This window comes from Oryctolagus cuniculus, chromosome X, assembly GCF_964237555.1.
Source record: "Oryctolagus cuniculus chromosome X, mOryCun1.1, whole genome shotgun sequence".
Classification (NCBI taxonomy): domain Eukaryota; kingdom Metazoa; phylum Chordata; class Mammalia; order Lagomorpha; family Leporidae; genus Oryctolagus; species Oryctolagus cuniculus.
The window spans coordinates 1,650,708-1,670,909 of NC_091453.1; the positions used below are offsets into that span (position 1 = coordinate 1,650,708).

Here is a 20,202-nt window from a genome sequence, read left to right on the forward strand (position 1 = left end):
ATTATTGTACCCTAGACTTACATATTGGTATTAAGGAGAGACGGGAGTAGTAGAGTGTACTTCATTTCTAGACACTTAAGCCTCTGAGACACAAAATCCACTTGGACACTAGAATTATTAGAAGGGTGGCAAAATTATCAGGAAAGACCTGTCATCTTCAAAATCAAAGAGATGATGATGTATGCTCAGGACTATAGGGCTATGTGGTCTGGGACTTTGCCTTCTCACACAACACTTGATGCCCTCAGTGTCATCTGTTTTATGGCCATAATGGCATGAACTATTCTACTCCATTCAATTACAAATGTAGGCATTTAGATATAAATAAATAAATAGTTTTAAAAAGTAAAATAAAATCAAATGTTAGGACTAGACCTAGGCCTTTGATGCTCAAAACTAAAATACTCAATTTTTTTTAAAGAAACAGAACCAAGCCTCAGAAAAATTATGACACAGGTAAAATGTGTATTTGTGTGAGTTGATGATGGGGTGAGATAGGGTATAAAAACTATCTCACTTTGCCTCTCCAGGCCTCTCTCCTTATTCCTTAGCATCTCTTCCTTCTATGTGCCCGTAAATATATATCCTAGATCGTATCCTCTGAAGGGTCATTTGATTAGCTTTAGTGAGCTTAAAATGGTAATTACTAAGAAAACTATCAGTCAATACCGCAAGAGTTAATTATACAACATCTATAAGGATAGAGTTAGAAGAAATTTTCACACTTATTAAAATCAGCCCTGCTCCCAATTTTACAGATGGGGAAGTCAAAGGTCACGAGACACGTGTTCAAAGGCATACAACTCCTTAGTGGGAAGTTCTGGCTAGAATCCAGACCTCCAAGCTGGCTGGATGAAAGCTGTTCAGCTCTTTTCATGTTGTTGAATTATTGCCAGTGATATCCCCTTCCTCAGTTAATATAGACGTTACCCAGAGGACCACCTCCATCCCTTCCTGCCAAGCTCTGTGACGGGGTCTGCCTGGGTTTGTTCCTACAACCCCCACCTCCACCCTCTTTTCTTTCCTCCTCAGATGTTTTCTTCTAAAAAGGAAGTCCTCCCAATCCTCCAAGCCTATGTGCCATCCCATCTCACACCCTGCTCATTTCCTTAGTATGGCATTTTGGCCAAAGCCAAAAGGGCGCAGGCATTGCTGACCTCACATGAGAAACAATTCTTGGCCTGTTGAGCTCCACGTGTAAAGTATGATGTAATGTTCTGGGCTAACTTAGTAAAAAGGCAAATATTCAAAGATTACTCCTGCCTTTCCCACATCATCTTTTTCGCAATTCAGTATAACTGTTCCTGTACTAACATAATCTTACATGTTTATCTACCGTTAGCATGAAAATTAAAAAAATTAAAAAGGAATTTGCTTTGAAAATAGATGCTGTTGCATCTATCAGATTATTAAAATGACAGAATTGAAAGACAAGAGCTTTCATCAGTGGCAACCCTGACTTTCCCATTGGAATAGTCTTCATTGGTTTAATCTACGGCCCCCATTAGAAATGGTGAAATGGGGGCCATGAACTGTGGTGTAGCCGGTAAAGCGGCTACCTGCTACACCAGGATCCCATATGGGCACTGGTTTGAGTCCTGGCTGCTCCACTTCCAATCCAGCTCCCTGTTAATGGCCTGGGAAAGCAGCAGAACATGACACAAGTGATTGAGGCCCCTTAACCCACGTGGAAGTCCCAGAAGACCAGAAGACCCTGGTTCCTAGCTTTTGCCTGGCCCAGCCTTGGCCATTGCAGCCATTTGGTGGAGTGAACCAGCAGATGGAAGATCTTTGTCTCTCGTTCTCCCTTTCTCTCTCTCTTTGTAACTTTTCCTTTCAAATAAATGAATAAATCTAAACAAAAAATGGTGAAATGTAAGAAAGCTTAGAGGTCCCATAAAGGAAAGCCAAAGATTCCTATACACCAACCTATTTAATGGGAGAAAATATTTGCAAACTATGCATCTGACAAAACATTAACATCTAAAACATAATGAACTCAAAAAATTCAACAACAAAGCTATCTAGTTAAGAAATGGGGAAACGATCTGAACAGATGTTTTTTCAAGAGAAGAAATACAAATGGCCAACAAACACATCGAACACTGTTCAGTATGACTAGCCATCAGGGAAATGCAAATCAAAACCAGCATGAGGTATCATCTCACTCCAATTAGTATGGTTATTATCAAAAATGTGAAAACCAACAAGTGCTGATGAGGTTGTAGAGAAAAGGGAACCCCAATACAGTGTTGGTGGGAATGGAAATTAGTGCAGCCATTATGGAAAACAATGTGTAGGTTTCTCAAAAAACTAAAATAGATCTATGATATCTATTTTGATATGGCCACATATCTATGGTTATACCGATTCTGGGAATATATCCAGAGGAAATGAAGTCAGAATATGAAAGAGACCACCTGCAATGCTTGTTGATTGCAGCACCAGTCATAATAGCAACCTAATGTCCATCAGTGGGTGAATGGATTCCGAAAATGTGATTTACCTGCGTAATGAAATATTGGTTTACCATAGAAAAAGAATGAAATCCTGACATTTGCAATAAAATGAATAGAATTGGACATCATTATGCTAAGAGAAATACTCCAGACACAGAAAGACAAATACCACATATTTTCTGTCATATGTGGAAGCTATATAAATATATATATATCCCATATTTTTTAGTACATGGGTATTTACAAACATTGTCTTCACTGAATTATACTCCTTACATAATAATATGGCTTTTTATACTAAGAAAAAATTCAAATGTGCAAGCGCCACCTCAATATTAAAATTGGGTGGTAGAGACTCAAATATCTATGCTTTTGAAAAACTTTTTGGGTGATTCTCTCAGTCAGATTTCCAGCCCCTGATGCAGGCCAGTGCTTCATTTTAAGGATTAGAAAGTTGAGTGTCAAGTTATACAATGGAAAAATAATTAATTCTCAAATATGGAATTCTTTCCTATTGTAGCTGGTTTGCTGGTAACATCTCCAGGTCACAATCTGAGCAGCTACTGAGACAAAAGGTTTGTATCTTGTGTTTAAAATAGCCTTTAAGAATCTCTTTGTATTGTTAGGCCCAGAATTTAATGTACGCCTCACAGAAACCTTGTTGCTAATTGTACGCCAGCTCATTTTAGTGTTAGTTGTTGGATTTTGGATTACCCAGCCCTTTAGTCTATCCACTTCTTCTGTGTCCAGTACCTATTGCTGCAAAATGAACCATCTTATAATTTAGTGACATGAAACAGATTTATGATTTGTGATTCTGTGAATCAGCTGTGCCAACAGTTGCTCTGCAGGTTCTGCCTAGGGTCACGCATGCGGCTGCATGTGGCTGATGGCTTTACTCGCGGGTGGGGAGAGTTGGCTGAGACAGTCATCCGAGGCACCAGAGGCAGTTCTTCTCCAAGCAGCCTTTACGTGTGCCTAACTTGGGCTTCCTCACAGCATGGTAGTAATCAGAGAGGACAAACCATGCAGTGCAAGCACTTAGGAAGTCTCTACTTTTGTCATTTGCTAACATCTTAACTTGCCATAGTAATCACATAGCCCAACCCAGAGTCATTGTGGGAGGGTACTGCGCAGGACCATAAATAAGAGAGATGGTTTATTGGAGGCCATCAGTACAACTGTTTACGTCAGCTCTGCCACTGCTCAGTAATACCTAAACCAGAGTACAGCAGATGTGAAAAAGTATAAATTTATCTGATTTTATTACCAATTAGTATGTAATTACCAGCAACAAACTCTTTTGATCTATACAAATGGTACTTTGATATAGTTCAATCTAATATAACACAACCCCACTAATTATTTCTTTTAGAAGTATTAAAGAGAATGTGATGGGGGCCAGTACCATGGTATAGAGGGTAAAGCCACTGCCTGCAGTGCTGGCATCCCATATGGGCGCCAGTTCAAGTCCTGGCTGCTCTACTTCCGATCCAGCTCCCTGCTATGGCCTGGAAAAGCAGTGGAGGATGGCCCAAGTCCTTGGGTCCCTGCACCCACGTGGGAGGCCTAGAGGAAGCTCTTGGCTCCTGGCTTCAGATTGGCGCAGCTCCAGCCATTGCAGGCATCTGGGGAGTGAACCAGTGGATGGAAGACCTCTCTCTCTGCCTCTGCCTCTGCCTCTGCCTCTGCCTCTCTGTAACTCTGCCTTTCGAATAAACAGATACATCTTTAAAAAAAAAAAGGAGAATGTGATGATACCACTTGGTAGTTTGTCACATTCATAGTTTATTATCTGCTCTTTCTGAATCTGGATCTCCTTAAATGTAGCCCAAGTTATTGAGAAAGACAAGTTGAGTTGAACATTTTTAACAAGTGATTTATTCTGCATGTTTTGTTTCCTAAGACCTTTCAAAGGCATGGTATAGGGATATGTGATCCTAATTTTATTTGCTAAAGATGGATACATTAGACTTGTATAAGTAGAAAACAGAAAATTACCAGAAAGGCTTAAAAATTAAACTGGAGAATGAAGCAGTGTTTGGCCTAGTGATTAAGATGTTGCAGGGATGCCTGCATTCCATGTTGGAGTGCCTGGGCTGGGGTCATGGCTGTGTTCCTGATTCTGTCTTCCTGCTGCTGTGCATCTCGGAAGGCAGCAGTTGATGGTTCAAGTACTTGGGTCCCTGCCCCCCATGAGAAAGACCTGTTTCTTGGCTGTAGCCTGGCCCATCCTCAGTGGTTGACAATGCTCTCTCTAGCTTGCTCCCTCTCTCTCTCCTCCCTCCCTACTCCCTCTGAAATAAATTAAATAAATAAATAAATAACTGGAGAGAAAGCATTGAAGCATAAAGGGTAGTTCATAAGAATTTTGAGAGAAAAGGAGGAAAGTTACACCATGCACCTCTTCTATGTCAACTATTGGATTTACTGTGACCTCAGTAACATTTAAAGTGAATGTAAAAGAGTTCTTTTCCTTCCAACTATGGTGAAAAACTGTTTTCAAGAATGAAAATGTGCCCCATTCCTTCTTCGTTTTCCTCCCTCTTCAGGGAAAAGAAGGAGCATTTATGGTTCGAAATTCCAGCCAGGTGGGAATGTACACAGTGTCCTTATTTAGTAAGGCTGTGAAGTAAGTATGATGATGATTTCTTTCTTTTCTTTTTCTATGTATGTTCTTTGAATGTGCTAATCACATCATCACATTTCAGAATAAGACGCCATCTACTTGCAGGGGGCTGTTCTCTGGGTGAGCCTATCTCTTGCCCACCCAGGCAACAGCGGAGTGCCTGAGCACAGCCTCAGGAAGCATTTATTAAAAAACTCCTGGCTGATTCCCTTCCATGCAAATCTAAGCCCAGAAAGAGAGCAAAATAACAATGGAGTCTCTGCACTCTCAACCCTAGTCATGCGCTGAGCTAAGAAACCTACCCCAATATCCAGTGCTTAGTGAGTCCTTCCAGAGTCAGCAGAAGGCTGAATCCATGTAGCTATGTTCTCTGCATAGCCTCTTTTTAAGGTGCTGTCCTCTCTGTGTGGCTGAGTTCCAGTCTGAAACCAAACTTATAGATTCAAATGCTAGCTCTGCCATTTCAAGCTTTCATGGCATTGAGCAAGTTGAACAAATGCCTGTGGCTCAACTTTGTCACTTGAAAAGGGGGTATAATGATGATGATTATGTTCTAGGGCTACTGTTAGCTAATCCATATGGGATTAAAACTGTCTGGCACATGGTGAGCAATTAATAAGCTAAGAGCAGTTACAGTTATTGTTGTTGCTGCTGGCAAAAGTAGTTTTCCTTGCTCCACTCTCTGCACCCCAACACCTAGGCATGTAAGACACTCCATAGTCATCTCATACAAAGCCATCCATCGCCAACATCTGGAGTGCTATAAGTCACTTTGCCACTGGTTGTTAGCTCTTTTGTCCTTGTAATTGTCCAACAAAGCACACAGGACAGTTGCTTTTATTTCACCATTTTACAGATGGAAGGATTGAGGGTCAAAGAGAGTTTATAAAGATCTGCCCACAAAGTGTCTGACTTGAAACCAGGCTTCCAATAACAAGTTATGTTCCTTTATCCACATTCTGTGTCTACACTGAAACCCTCAATATTTTGGAACAGGAATCAGACCAAAACTTGATTAGGATAATTTGGAAACACATATTTCTATGTGTGTGTCCTTTTTCAACAGTGAATCACATTACCCTCTGCCTTGGTACCTTCTGCGTGTACCCTATCCCATGATGCTTATGTTTATATTTATGATAATTAAGTGATGAAAGTGATGAAAGTTATTTTATTTTGAGAAGGTTTTTATAACACCTATCTCCAGTGTGAGATGATAGGATGTACCCTGAGTGGTTGTACAACATTTTTCAATGCCAGAAGTCCTGTCCCCAGTGCATCTCAGTTGCACATGATGACACCTGGATACTGGCTAAAGCCAAGAACTAGGAGAAGACTTTGATCACTGAGTATAAAAAGCTCTATGACCCTCTGGCCCTGAAGTTTCCACCAAACCTCATATTAAATGCCTTAATCACACTTTTTGACACCAGATTCATTTCTGAAGGTGACCATGTAGACAAATCAGAAAAGAGATAAGGAATCAAATGAAAACAGTCCTAATTAATGAAAACGAAACCCTCTTTTATGAAACTTCCTCAATGGGCTTGAGTGAATTTCATGCTGACACCACAAGCCAGTTGGCCATTTGCACCAAAAATATGCACCCTTTCTCCTCTTTATAATTGCAGCTTTAACTAGAATGATATTACAACCACAGCAATTTATTATTATTTATTATGTTTCTTATGTGCCAAGCATAGAGCAGATAGACAGATATTGAATCTATATAACAACCAGATGAAGTAGTTAGCAAGCTGTGCAACTGGACTCAAAGCCCAGTTCTTGACCACTGTGCAATACTCTGAAATGTGAAACAGGTGTATTATTTTTGATTAGCCTAAAGCAGTGTGCATCAGCTCACCACTGTTTTCTAAAAGTAAAGGAAAAGAATAGACTATTTTATGGGGAGAAAGTACAAGCTCGCATGAGGAATTAAAGGACAGCCTCATCAACTTCAAACCGCAAGCCCCACTCCCAAAAGAACTTTCTACTCGTGCTCAGGGGTGGGAATACTCACAGCCTAATCGTCTTGGCCTCCCTCACTTTTATCTCCATCATTATCCTAAAAGAGAATTCATGTTCTGAATAATGATCGTGAAGAACTTCAAAGCCTCTCAAATGTCAAAGGAAGATTTGAGTTTTATAATTATTAAGGGTGGAAAGTTGAAATTTTATTGTAGATGAATTCAGTATGTGCACGAAGGATACGTTGAGTTCAGAGCAGAGCCTCTTCCATAATTACTGGGTGTCATGAGTACCTCCCGATAAACACCAGCTGTCAGGGCTGGGAACCCCTCCTGACTTCCGTCTCCTGACATCCATACATTTAAAATAATTATCTAACCATTGCTGCATCAAGCTTCAGTCATTTATGTAAAATGCTTTTTTAAAAAACATTTTCTTCTTTACTAGTGATAAAAAAGGAACTGTCAAACATTACCATGTGCATACAAATGGTGAGAACAAATTATATCTGGCAGAAAACTACTGTTTTGATTCCATTCCAAAGCTTATTCACTATCATCAACACAATTCAGCAGGTAACCTATTTCAATCTTTCTTTTATGGGATCTTGTTGGTAAATATCCGTTTTCTTGGATACTACTGATCATAATATTCCTAATTATATAGGGAACCTCGAAAGTAGGAAAAAATGCTGTTGAGCCCTTTGGTTATGTGACTTTTAACTTATTTTCCTGGAATATAACAAGGTATACTCCAAAATGCCATAAAGAATGACACTGAATGAGTTGAACAACTTAAAAGGATAAATTATCTTTATAAAAGTATCTGTAAGGTTTCTCCTGCCTATAGAAACAAGTTAATTCTAAAATTCAAATATTACAGAAATATATGTCAATAGGTGGAGAGCCTCCATGGACAAGTTAGTGTCTATTATGATAGATTTTTTGTATGCTGATACTAACACTTATGATTCATTATATATAAATAGAAATGATATGTATATACATTACCTTTTTACAGAAATGAGATCATTCTACACCTACTGTTCAGCTTTCTTTTTCTCTTCATTATGTCTTAGGGATTTTTCTTTGTATGTATAGCTTATTTTGATCTATTTAACAGCTACATAGAATTCTTTGGCAGAGTTACTCCATATTTTTTTTAATTTACTTGACAGGTCGAGTTATACATAGTGAGAGAGAGAAAGACAGAGAGAAAGGTCTTCCTTCCATTGGTTCACTCCCCAAGTGGGCGCTACTGCTGGTGCTGCACCAATCCAAAGCCAGGAGCCAGGTGCTTCCTCCTGGTCTCCCATGCGGGTGCAGGGCCCAAGCACTTGTGCCATCCTCCACTGCCTTCCCGGGCCACAGCAGAGAGCTGGACTGGAAGAGGAGCAACTGGGACTAGAACCTGGTGTCCATATGGGATGCCGGCGCCACAGGCGGAGGATTAACCAAGTGAGCCACGGCGCCGGCCCCCTGCATAATTTATTCACCCAGCTCTCTGTTGGTTCGCAGATGGGTCATGTTCAATATTTTGACATTGCAATGGATGCTTCAATGTACAATCTTGTGCACATAGCCCTGTGTACCCAGATAGTTCCTATAGCCAAATTCCTAGAAGTGGAATTTCTGGCACAAAGGCTAAGACTATTAAAAATGTCCATGTTGCCAAGTGTTTTTAAGAAACATCCAATCCCACTAACAACAATTTCTCTCATCCTCACCAACATTCTTTTAAATGCTTGCCTAATTGACTGGTGAAAGTAATAGAGAAATCCCTTGTGTGCTGTGTGTTGGAGAATAGTGACTGAGAAGGAGCCATGGACTCAGTGTCAAACCTGCTCTACTCTGCCTGCCTTCCTTGCTGTGCATAGACGAATTGGCCTTACCTCTGCCTTCCATTTTAGTTCTTTCTTATATTTTTCCTTTTCCCCAATTTCTTTGATTGTTCGTTGTAATCTGTAGCATCCCAAAAGTCGCTTTTGTGAAAAGTATTGTATAAATAGACATCTCTATATGGAATGATTCCACCTGAAATTATGCACAAGAAAGTTCACAGTGTGAAGAAAATATTAAGATGTTTCGGCCGGCGCCGCGGCTCACTAGGCTAATCCTCCGCCTAGCAGCGCCGGCACACCGGGTTCTAGTCCCGGTCGGGGCACCGGATTCTGTCCCGGTTGCCCCTTTTCCAGGCCAGCCCTCTGCTGTGGCCCGGGAGTGCAGTGGAGGATGGCCCAAGTGCTTGGGCCCTGCACCCCATGGGAGACCAGGAGAAGCACCTGGCTCCTGGCTCCTGCCATCGGATCGGCGCGGTGCTCCTGCCACAGCGCGCCGGCCGTGGCGGCCATTGGAGGGTGAACCAACGGCAAAGGAAGACCTTTCTCTCTGTCTCTCTCTCTCACTGTCCACTCTGCCTGTCAAAAAAAAAAAAAGATGTTTCTTTAGATTTGTTTTATTAATATCATTTTCTAGAGTTTTCTATTTGTGAGTGTATTTTATGACCCACATAATATGTCATTATAGCAGTAGTTCTATATATATATTTCTGAGAAATGTGTTAATTTTAAAATTTTATTTATTTCAATTTTGCTGATTAAATCTGGAGGATTTTAAAAAGCAAACAAACACATTATACATAGAACACTCATATAAAAAGCAAACAAATACATAGAAAAAGGAAGAAGGGGAAAAGGACATGGGTGATAGTTCCCATAATTTGGAAAACATCCACATTTAAAGCAAGAAATATCTGTTTTTCAAATGAATTCTTTCAAGCTACTATAATTAGTATGATGAGTTTAACCTAGCTTTACCATGACCCTATGTGAACAAAATTATTTGACCAATGAATGAAATTTAGTAATAGACTCAATTTTTTAAAAAAATTTAGGTCGTTTATTTTTTATTTTATGCCTTCAAAACATCCTGAACTCTTTGCTCTTTCAGCTACTGTGGAGAGAGGATGGTTGTGAACCAATGTTATGCAATGTGACGTAATATAATAAAATGATGTGATGATATGATGCTGATTCCATTACAGGCATGATCACAAGGCTCCGCCACCCAGTGTCAACCAAGGCCAACAAAGTCCCAGTATCTGTGTCCTTGGGAAGTGGTATGGACATACCTTTGGGCTCTTAAATTTCATTTCTCACCATTTTGGGTCTAAAAATTTATGGGTGATAAGCTGAAAGCGGGGGGGCAACAATGAGGGCCCTGTTCAGATCATGCCAGACAGGACTTTATCCCTAATATATTTGTTCTTTTTCTTTCAAAAGAAATTCTTGCCTCCCAAATTCTATCTTTAGTCTCCCCAGCATTACCAAAAAGATTGTGAGATTTTTCTTACTCAATCCAATCATTAGCCTCTAGCAACCCATTGCCTGACCTTTCTTGTTCTTGACTTCTGTGCTGCTCAGCAGAGTCAGTACCCAGCCTGCATGTTTAGGATAGTGACACCCACTCAGAGCACAGCTGAATTGGCTTGAGATGAAAATGTAACCATAACTTACCAACATAAGGGCATGGAATATGTTTGGCATTGAATCTCTTCAGGATTCCCGCCAGTTGGCAAAGTTTTTCCTTTGAGTCTTCTTATCAATAACTGTAGCTGCTTCAAGAACAATATTGTCCTGAGCAACAGCATCATGCGCTCATAAGACCACATTTGTTTAAAGTTAACAGCCTGAAAAGGAAAAGGCTCATGTTTCTTCATATCGTGGGTATGGAAATCTCACTAGAGGGGAAACCACGTGGGAAGCTGTTGGCCCCAAACCCTTCTACTCTGAACCTAAAGAGTGTCTGTCTTGCCTTCTTAGGAATCTGGGAACTAAAAAGAGAAGAGATTACCCTGTTGAAGGAGCTAGGAAGTGGCCAGTTTGGAGTGGTCCAGCTGGGCAAGTGGAAGGGGCAGTACGATGTTGCTGTGAAGATGATCAAAGAGGGCTCCATGTCAGAAGACGAATTCTTCCAGGAGGCCCAGACAATGATGTAGGTTTTCCCAGTAGAATGGCAGTTGTCCCTCGCCAGCGAGGACATGTGCACTAACAAGCCTGTCTCTAACATTTGCAAGACCTAGAGCAAGAATCCATAATATTTATATAAATATGCACAAGTTAGAAGCTGAGCTAACAAACTTAAATAAAACCAGTTCAGTGCTCCCACTTTAACAAGTATAACTTCACAACAACCTAAAGGTCATGTTCAAATTTAGAATTCCCTCTATAGAGAAACTCTATAGAGAAACTAACTTCTGGTCTATGGTTCCCCCAAAGTCCCACATCTCCCGCTCTCCTTCCATCCTTTCCCCAGTTCCCTTCTGCACCCAGCGAGGTCTCGTACTTAGGTTGCAGGCACAGCATTCAGCACACCCAAGCTCCCTCAGTGTCTCCAACAAACAACTATCCACTAACCAATGATCTTGGCTAAGGATAGCACAGATCACCATTTGGGGGACTGGCCCAGGAGGGGTCTACATAGGTGCTGGAGGAGGCCACAAGACTATGTGGACAAGGGGGCCCAGAGTCCTAGTACCCCAGGGTAACTAAGAGTGGGACAGTAAGGCTCTAGGCAGGAATGTCTCCTTGGCTCTGTGGTCTCCTCGTCCTTTGGGAGGTGCATGGTGGAATGCGGGTCACAGTGGGGCTGTCACACAAGGCTGAGGCAGTGCTTGAAACTAATACGCTGCTGGCGATATCCTTTTCCTCCTTGCACCTTCAGTACAGCCCAGTTAAAACTCCCTTCTCACTCTACTTCTCTCCTCGCTTGATAAATGAAGATACCCTACCTAACAGATCTCAGCTCCGAGCGCAGCATGGTGAATTAGACTTTGTAGGGTAACCAAGCAACCAGGTTTGCCTGAGACTTTCCTGGGTCTACCAATCGCAAGTCCTGCATCCTTGGATATTCCTCAGTCTCAGGCAAACCAGGACAGTTAGTCACTCTACTTTTCGGGGAACCAATCAGCCTGGTATAAAAAGCATTGTGATAGCAGGGCTTTGGTCAAAGACAGTTGAAAGCACAAGTCCTAACCTGTTACAGATTGAGAATACTTTAAGAATTATTATTTAAATATTATATAGTGTTTACAGGCATTTCTCCAAACACTTGATAAATATTAACTCATTGAATTATCCAAAAAAGCCTATGAGAGATGTACTATTGCTTTGTTTATATAATAAACTAAAGTGCAGCCAATAAGAAAAAACTTGCACAAAGTCAACAAGCTAATAAAAGTGGCAAAGCTGAGCAGCAAAGCCAGGCACATTCCAGTGTCCGTTTCCTTAGTCATTGTCTTGTGAAGACTAAAGGGACCAGGACAATCTAGAGCAAGCATTTCACCACAAGTGCAAGACTGTTTGGAAGCAGAAGTTCTATGTGGATGTAAGCCTTTGGCCAAGGCCAGCTTCCTGGGCACGTGACCTACACAGTTGCAAGGGCCCCCAGCACGTGGAAGAGCTGTGTACTTTAGTACTTCAATGTTGCCATCCTGAAATGCTTCATAATTCTTAGACAAGAATTCCTGCATTTTCATTTTGCACTAGTACCTAGAAATTACATAGCTAGTTCTGCCTTTGACAAATGAATTGTCATAAAACCAGGGAGGGAGCCCTTGCTAGTCTCCTTTTGTAGGAGCGAATAAAATGGCAGAATCTGGAAATTGGGCACATGGTGCAACCCCTGAGTCCTGTTGAAACTTTAATCATTTTTTCCATTACAGTAGTTGCAAATAATCATAAAACATCATTATCACCTACACATAAAGAAAAATACCAAACTGTGTCGCAACAGGAAAATGTTAAATCCCAATGCACTGATCAAACTGAGGCCTATCATGTAGGGACTATCACTGTTGACTTTGTGTTCCTACCCACGAACCCCTGGGCAGGGACTACATTTGCTCAAAGAACAGCTTTTATTGGGTGATGGACCTTTGGCCTACCGCAAGCCTTCCCTTTGAAGGGAACAGTTCTGAGAGCCATTTAAGGCTCTAAAATTGCTCAAAGATGTGTAACTGAGCTCACTACCTGAGTAACATTGTAAGCTGTGTCCTTATTTTAAATGTAGATAGAAGAAAATAAGCAGATATTTAATAAATCTTCACTTGTTAAAAATTTAAAAGTTGTTAACATGCTAAATTTAGGTTTAACTTACACATCTGAACATTAAAGAATTATCCTGTAAATTGATGTAGATAAATCATGTGACAAGTTGATGAAGTTATAAAAACTGAACATTCATCCTGTCGTGATCCACCAGAAGTGCTATGCCATGTGGTAGCTACTACATTTCTCACTGAAAAAATAATGTGACAATAATGTAAAATGATCTTTTTGAATGGTATATATCTGGGAAGTACTGTGATGTTTTGATACATATATACATTGTGTGATGATCTCATTGGGGAGGCTAATGAAATATACATTTTATATACAAAATAGCTATTTTGAAATATACATTTTATAAAGATTTATTTTATTTATTCATGAAGAGAGACAGGGACAGAAAGAGATCTTTTATCTGCTGACTCACTGGCCAAGTGACTGTGATGGCCAGGGCCAGGCCAGGCCAAGGTCAGGAGTCTGAAACACTTTCTGGGTCTCCCACACGGCTGGCAGGGGCCCAAGGACTTGGGCCATCTTCTGATGCCTTCCCAGGTGTATTAGCAGGGAGCTGTTTCAGAAGTCGAGCAGCTGACACTTAAATCAGTGCTCTGAAATAAAATGCCTAAGGCTACCATCACCCTGTGGTGCACTAGATTCCAGGACTATCCTTCCCATCTGGCTGCAACTTAGCACCCATTCATCAACCTCTCTTTATTACCTATTTCCTCCTACCCCCTGCAGCCTCTAATAACCACCATTCTACCCAACTTCTATGAGATCAACATTTTTACATTTCCTGTGTGAGTGAGATCAGGCAGTATTTGTCTTTGCTGTGCTGGACCTAGTTCACTCCACCTCCCATCTAATCCTGAACCTAACGATCATTTTCATTTTACCCACACCCTTTCTATTATGGGATTTTTTAGAATTAAATATTTAGACATGAGAGTTAGATACTTTAAAATGGAAGTGACTTTTTTTGGATGCAGCTTTCTCCAAATTCAAGATGCTGCAAGACTAAACAGGGTTTCTGAGACAACAGGTCATCACTGCCCTGATTCCCTACAGGAAAGTTGAACAAAGCATCAAGAAACTGCTGATACAGAGGCTTTTTTTTTTTTTTTTTTGCCTCCAAGGGTATTGTGATCCCGAGATGAGGTCCTGAACTTTTTCCTGACCTTCTCTATTCAAGTAGAAGGGAGGAAATCATGTCAAAAATCTGAAAGTGATTCATTTCTCAGGACATCTGGAAAATGGAGTGTGGAAATTCAGTACTGAACTTTGAAAATCTGTTCTTTCCAGGAAACTCAGTCATCCCAAGCTGGTTAAATTCTATGGAGTGTGTTCAAAGAAATATCCCATATACATAGTGACTGAATACATAACCAATGGCTGCTTGCTTAATTACCTGAAGAGTCATGGAAAAGGACTTGAACCCTCCCAGCTCTTGGAAATGTGCTACAATGTCTGTGAAGGCATGGCCTTCTTGGAGAGCCACCAGTTCATCCACCGAGACCTGGTAAGCAGAGCCATTGGAAGCTCAAAGAAGAAAAGAAAGTAGCCCTCAGTTCCCACCCTGAGGGATGGGCCATCGGGAGGGAGGGCAAGGAGGGTGCCTTCACTTTTACTTTACTCATTTGCCACTTGTGTAAGCACATGAGACTTTCAGAATAATCACATTTAAAAATAAACGATTTGAAGTGTGGGAAGAATGGTAAGAGTAAAATAAGCCATCAAGATCTACATAGCTGAGTTTGATATGGAGGAAAAGAGGTGGGAAGGAAAATGGCCAATTTAGTGTTTGTTGGAACCATCAAATCCAACGTAGCCTTTTAAATTCTGGAATGACTTAATGGTAAAGCAGTAATTTGACATAATAACTAAAAATACAAGAAAATAGAAGTGAAATTGTGTGTGTGTGTGTGCATGCGTGTGTGTGTTTGGGTTGGTGTGGATGGGAAGTGTTGCGCTTGGTGCTCACTGGGGTTTGTCTTCAGAGCTTTCTTGTGCTGGGCAGCAGCACACCATGCGCACTAGGCCAGATGCCTTGCCTGGGTCCCTAGTGTCACTAGGTCCCTAGTGCAGCATTTATGCCTTCAAAATGTCTGCCAATACACTTTATCTAGTGGTAGAAAGGGAGACCCTAGACGCTCCCGTTTAAAGCATCACTCCTACTGCTTGGCAAGGAGGAATGCTTGGGTGACAGATACTTCTAGAAGCACATTTATGTTTTGAGAAACTGAAAATTACAAAGGAAAAAGCGACAACTTCAGAGAATTTGGCGTTGTGATAGACAATGAGATTTTGCTGGGAATTTGGCTTAAAAGGAGGAAACTTCTGACTGACGTCTGGAGATTCTTGCTCACTTTTCCGACTCGCTGATTTGTTTCTCCTCCGAAGGCTGCTCGGAACTGCTTGGTGGACAGTGATCTCTCCGTGAAAGTGTCCGACTTTGGAATGACTAGGTAAGCGACTCCAGTGGGACCACCCATGCAGGTGCACTTTCCATTAGCATTTGAACGCCATCATAATTAAAGGCCTTGGGTCGATATAGAAGGGGCTCTGAGCTGGTGGCTTATGAATTTGCGTGCTTGCCCTCCCCCTCCCCCCCACTGCCTCTGGCTATCTGTGAAACACTTCACCTGTACAATGGGATTGTTTTTCGGAAATCCCTGAGCTCACTTTCTTTAGTTCTTTAACATTGCAGCATTTTATGAACTTGAGTGAATTCCATAAAGATCCTAAATATTTGAATACCATATATTACAACCACATCCTGTGGGCAAATTTTTTTTTTTTTTTTTTTTTTTGAGGGAAGGGGCTGGGATGCCTGTGATTTAGCCTTTTTTTTTTTTTTTTTTTTTTTTTTTTTTTTGACAGGCAGAGTGGACAGTGAGAGAGACAGAGAGAAAGGTCTTCCTTTGCCGTTGGTTCACCCTCCAATGGCCGCCGCGGCCGGCGCGCTGCGGCCGGCGCACTGCGCTGATCTGATGGCAGGAGCCAGGTGCTTCTCCTGGTCTCCCATGGGGTGCAGGGCCCAAGGACTTGGGCCATCCTCCACTGCACTCCCGGGCCACAGCAGAGAGCTGGCCTGGAAGAGGGGCAACCGGGACAGAATCCGGCACCCCGACCGGGACTAGAACCTGGTGTGCTGGCGCCGCAAGGCGGAGGATTAGCCTAGTGAGCCGCGGCGCCGGCCGTGGGCAAATATTTATGATGCATTTTTAACACAATCAAGGCTCCTTCAGCTCTTTGGGGACTTTTAAAAAAGATTTTATTTATTTGACAGGTAGAGTTACAGACAGAGAGAGGGAGAGACAGAGAGAAAGGTCTTCAATGTGCTGGTTCACTCCTCAAATGGCCACAACAGCAGGTGCTGGGCCAGTCTGAAGCCAGGAACCAGGAGCTTGTTCTGGATCTCCCATGTGGGTGCAGGGGCCGTCTTCCACTGCTTTCCCAGGCCATAGCAGAGAGCTGGACTGGAAGAGGAGCAGCTGGGACACAAACCAGTGCCCATATGGGATGCCAGTGCCACAGGCAGAGGCTTAATCTACTATGTCACAGTGCTGGCCCTGTATGGGGAGGCTCTTAAAAATGGTCCAAGCATTAACACAAGGAAAGTTTTTGTTATCAAATCATGGGGGCCTGCGCTGTGGCATAGTGGGTAAAGCCGCTGCCTGCAGTGCCAACATCCTGTATCGGCACTGGTTCGAGTCCCGGCTTCTCCTCTTCCAATCCAGCTCTCTGCTATGGCCTGGGAAGGCAGTAGAAGATGGTCCAAGTCCTTGGGCCCCTGCACCCGTGTGGGAGACCCAAAGGAAGCTCCTGGCTCCTGATCAGCCGCAGCTCTGGCTGTTGCGGCCAATTGGGGAGTGAACCAGCAGATAAAAGACCTCTCTCTCTGCCTCTCCCCTCTCTCTATAACTCTGACTTTCAAATAAATAAATAAATCTTTAATTAAATAAATAAATGTTTACTTTAAAAAAATCACTGAATTTTCTGCATTATCCAACAAGGCATAAAAGTGTACACTGGGACTCACAATTTGGATACATTTCAGTTACAATTGAAAAGAGCCTTCCCTTTCCTTGGTTCTCAAAGTCGTACTATTTAAGTCTCAGAGAAAATTCTCCTGGGTGTACACAGGAAGTGAAGAAAAACTCATTGGCCTTTCTAGTCAACAAGCACTCGCTGAGTGCCTGCTGAGTGCCTAAGTTCTGTGGAGACACTGAGATGAGTGTGCTAGTCCCTGCCCTCAAAAGTGCTCGCATGTAGTCCTGACCTTGACACCAAATAGAGCCAAGAAGTTATATTGACTCAACAGAAACTCCCACAGTTCTCAGGAGGAATAATGCCACTTAAAAGAAATCTGCCGAGTTGGTAGAGGCCAGCTGTGTATTTAATAAACATGGATCCAAAATGCCATAGGAAGATCTGGTTTTCTGTTTTTTTAATGTCCTATCCAAAATTCAGTGTAGTACAAACCATGGGAACCATAGTAATTCCTCTGGGACTCTTCAGTTTTGGCAAGGTGTCCCTTTAGCTGTGTGCACCTGCCATCACTCCATCAGCCTGTGTATGAGTCTCCCACACTGATACCCCAAGCGTATGGCTCTCCCAAGGGCAGCAGACATGATCTGTTCACAGCTCCTTAGAGCAGAGAGCAGCTCCCAGGACAGGGGAGCTGATCCCCAACTTTTCTTCCAAAGAGAAATTCTGGCTGTTGTTCCAGCACCCAGACGACATGCTACCAGGTTCTCTGTGGCTTTGGAAAAGGGAGGCAAAGGGTCTCGCTCTGATGAGGGAATCCTGGAGGCGACCCACCAGACCCTGTTGGCCATGAGGCTCTGGGGCCACATCATTTAGATGCCTGTGGCTTAATTAAATCCCGATCAGTTGAAAGAAGATTTAAGCTATGAGAAAACTCACCCAGAGGTGCCAGGGTAGTACTTTCGGTGTCTGTGGTGGTGTCTGGGGAGCTGAGGGGGTTTGGAGAGAAAGCACGCAGAGTGCTGTATGTAATCCTATGGAAATGTGGCTTAGTGTTACCACTGCTAATATTTGGAAGAATGATCTCATCCACATTTTCCCCCTGATAGTTTAAATTACAGTAGAAATCTCCAGCACATTTTAGGATATAAAACTTTCCTGTTGACTTTATCCAAATATTAATTTCCATAATTTTTATTTTCCTATTTTCTCTAGTTAAAAGTCCTTATGTTTTCATTCGTAGTTTTGGCTTTTGGTGGACAAATAGAGCTCACCCCCATTAATAATATCAATTATATGTACTTATTGTGAGAAATGTAGCAGCAGTGTATAAAGTCAAAAGGAAAATCTGGCCCCACTCTTTGCCCCATCTTCATTACTAGGAGCAATCAGCACTAGCATATTTGGGGGCCTTCCCTCAGACCTTATTCTTAAGCACACCTAGTCAATCACATTTGCAAATACGCACTTTTGCTATCTGTTCCCACACAAATGGAATCAGGGATCAGGCAATTTTTTTAAAGATTTATCTTACTTGAAAGAGTTACAGAGAAGTAGAGACAGAGCGAGAGAGAGGTCTTTTATCTGCTGGTTCACTCCTTCACTCCCCGAACGGCTGCAACAGCCGGAGCTGAGCCTGTCTGAAGCCAGGAGCCAGGAGTTTCTTCCAGGTCTTCCACGTGGGTGCAGGGGCCCAAGGACTTGGGGCCATCCTCCACTGCTTTCCCATGCAAATTAGCAGGGAACTGGATCAGAAGTGGAGCAGCCGGGACTCGAACCTGCACCCATATGGGATGCCGGTGCTGCAGGCTGGGGCTTTAACCCACTGCACCACAGCACTGGCCCCAGATCAGACATTTAACCTAGTGATTAAGATGCCTGTGTCCCATATCAGAGTTCCTGGGTTCAAGTCCTGATTCCAGCTTCATGCTAATGCAGACCCTGGGTGACAGCAGGTGATGGCTCAGGTAGTTGGATTCCTGCCACCTGGATTGCTTTCCCAGCTCCTGATTCTGGCCTCAGCCAAGCCCTAGCCATTGAGGGCATTAGGGAGTGAGCCAGCAGATTGGAGTTCTCTCTGTATCTCTGTTTCTCTCTGTGTGTCTGTCTCTCCAATTTAAAAAAGATTAAATACAATCACATACTCGCTTTTGCACATAGCCATATGCTATGAGCATCTTTTTATTTCAGTAAATATAGAGCTATATCATTTTTTTAAAATGCTGCCAACTATTCTATTGTATTTATGTATCATAATATATTTAATTACTCCTCCACAAAGGGATGTTGAAGTTGTTTCAAAACATTTTATCATTATTCCAAAGAAGGGTTTAGTGAACATCCATAAACACATGTTTTTCTGATTGGATATTTCCATCGGATATTTTTCATCATTGTCCCTATAGAACAGCAGAGGATTAGAAGCAACTTACATGTTCAGCCAGTAAACATGATGCTGCAGCAGCAAATGTAACCACAGGGAAAAATGCTTGTGATTTGCCATTAAATGGAAAATCAAAGCAAATCTCAATGTAACTGAAACCCAATTTTGCTCAAATTGGAAAGTACAGACAAAATGTACTTTGATAGAATTACAGGTTATCTTTGGGGTGGGATTCTGAGTGACTTAGTCTTAACATTTTCAGGTTTTTCTAAATTTACCAAATTCTTCACACTCAGATTTTGCTATTTTCAAAGTTAGATATCATTTTTAAATGCTTGCAAATCATAAGCATCCTGGAGCTAAGTTCACACATTGAAAGAAAGCAAAAAACATCCAGAAACCCAAGACACTCAGCGGAGACTCCGCATGGCTGGACATCCTGCAGCCGCCAGTGCCGTAGAGGCAATGATGGGCGACAGAGGGCTTCCTGCCTTGCGCCACCGTGACGCTGAAGGGCTGTGTTGATGTTTTCCTCCACAGGTATGTCCTTGATGACCAGTATGTCAGTTCAGTAGGAACAAAGTTTCCGGTCAAGTGGTCAGCCCCGGAGGTGTTTCACTACTTCAAATACAGCAGCAAGTCAGATGTGTGGGCATTCGGTAAGGAT

The 20,202-nt window shown here is 42.1% G+C and overlaps 1 protein-coding gene across 3 annotated transcripts in view; it reads left to right on the top strand.

The window, feature by feature from the left end:
- The window catches only part of BMX (BMX non-receptor tyrosine kinase), a 53,306-nt gene that overhangs the window by 25,775 nt on the left and 7,329 nt on the right, over positions 1-20,202 (top strand). For all 3 annotated transcript variants that reach the window (XM_008272377.4, XM_008272378.4, XM_017350007.3), the window contains 8 exons: positions 2,980-3,034; positions 5,012-5,091; positions 7,504-7,631; positions 10,099-10,173; positions 10,877-11,048; positions 14,465-14,681; positions 15,563-15,627; positions 20,076-20,194. In XM_008272377.4, coding sequence (XP_008270599.2) covers positions 2,980-3,034; positions 5,012-5,091; positions 7,504-7,631; positions 10,099-10,173; positions 10,877-11,048; positions 14,465-14,681; positions 15,563-15,627; positions 20,076-20,194 — 911 coding nt within the window. The remainder of the gene's footprint in view (positions 1-2,979; positions 3,035-5,011; positions 5,092-7,503; positions 7,632-10,098; positions 10,174-10,876; positions 11,049-14,464; positions 14,682-15,562; positions 15,628-20,075; positions 20,195-20,202) is intronic.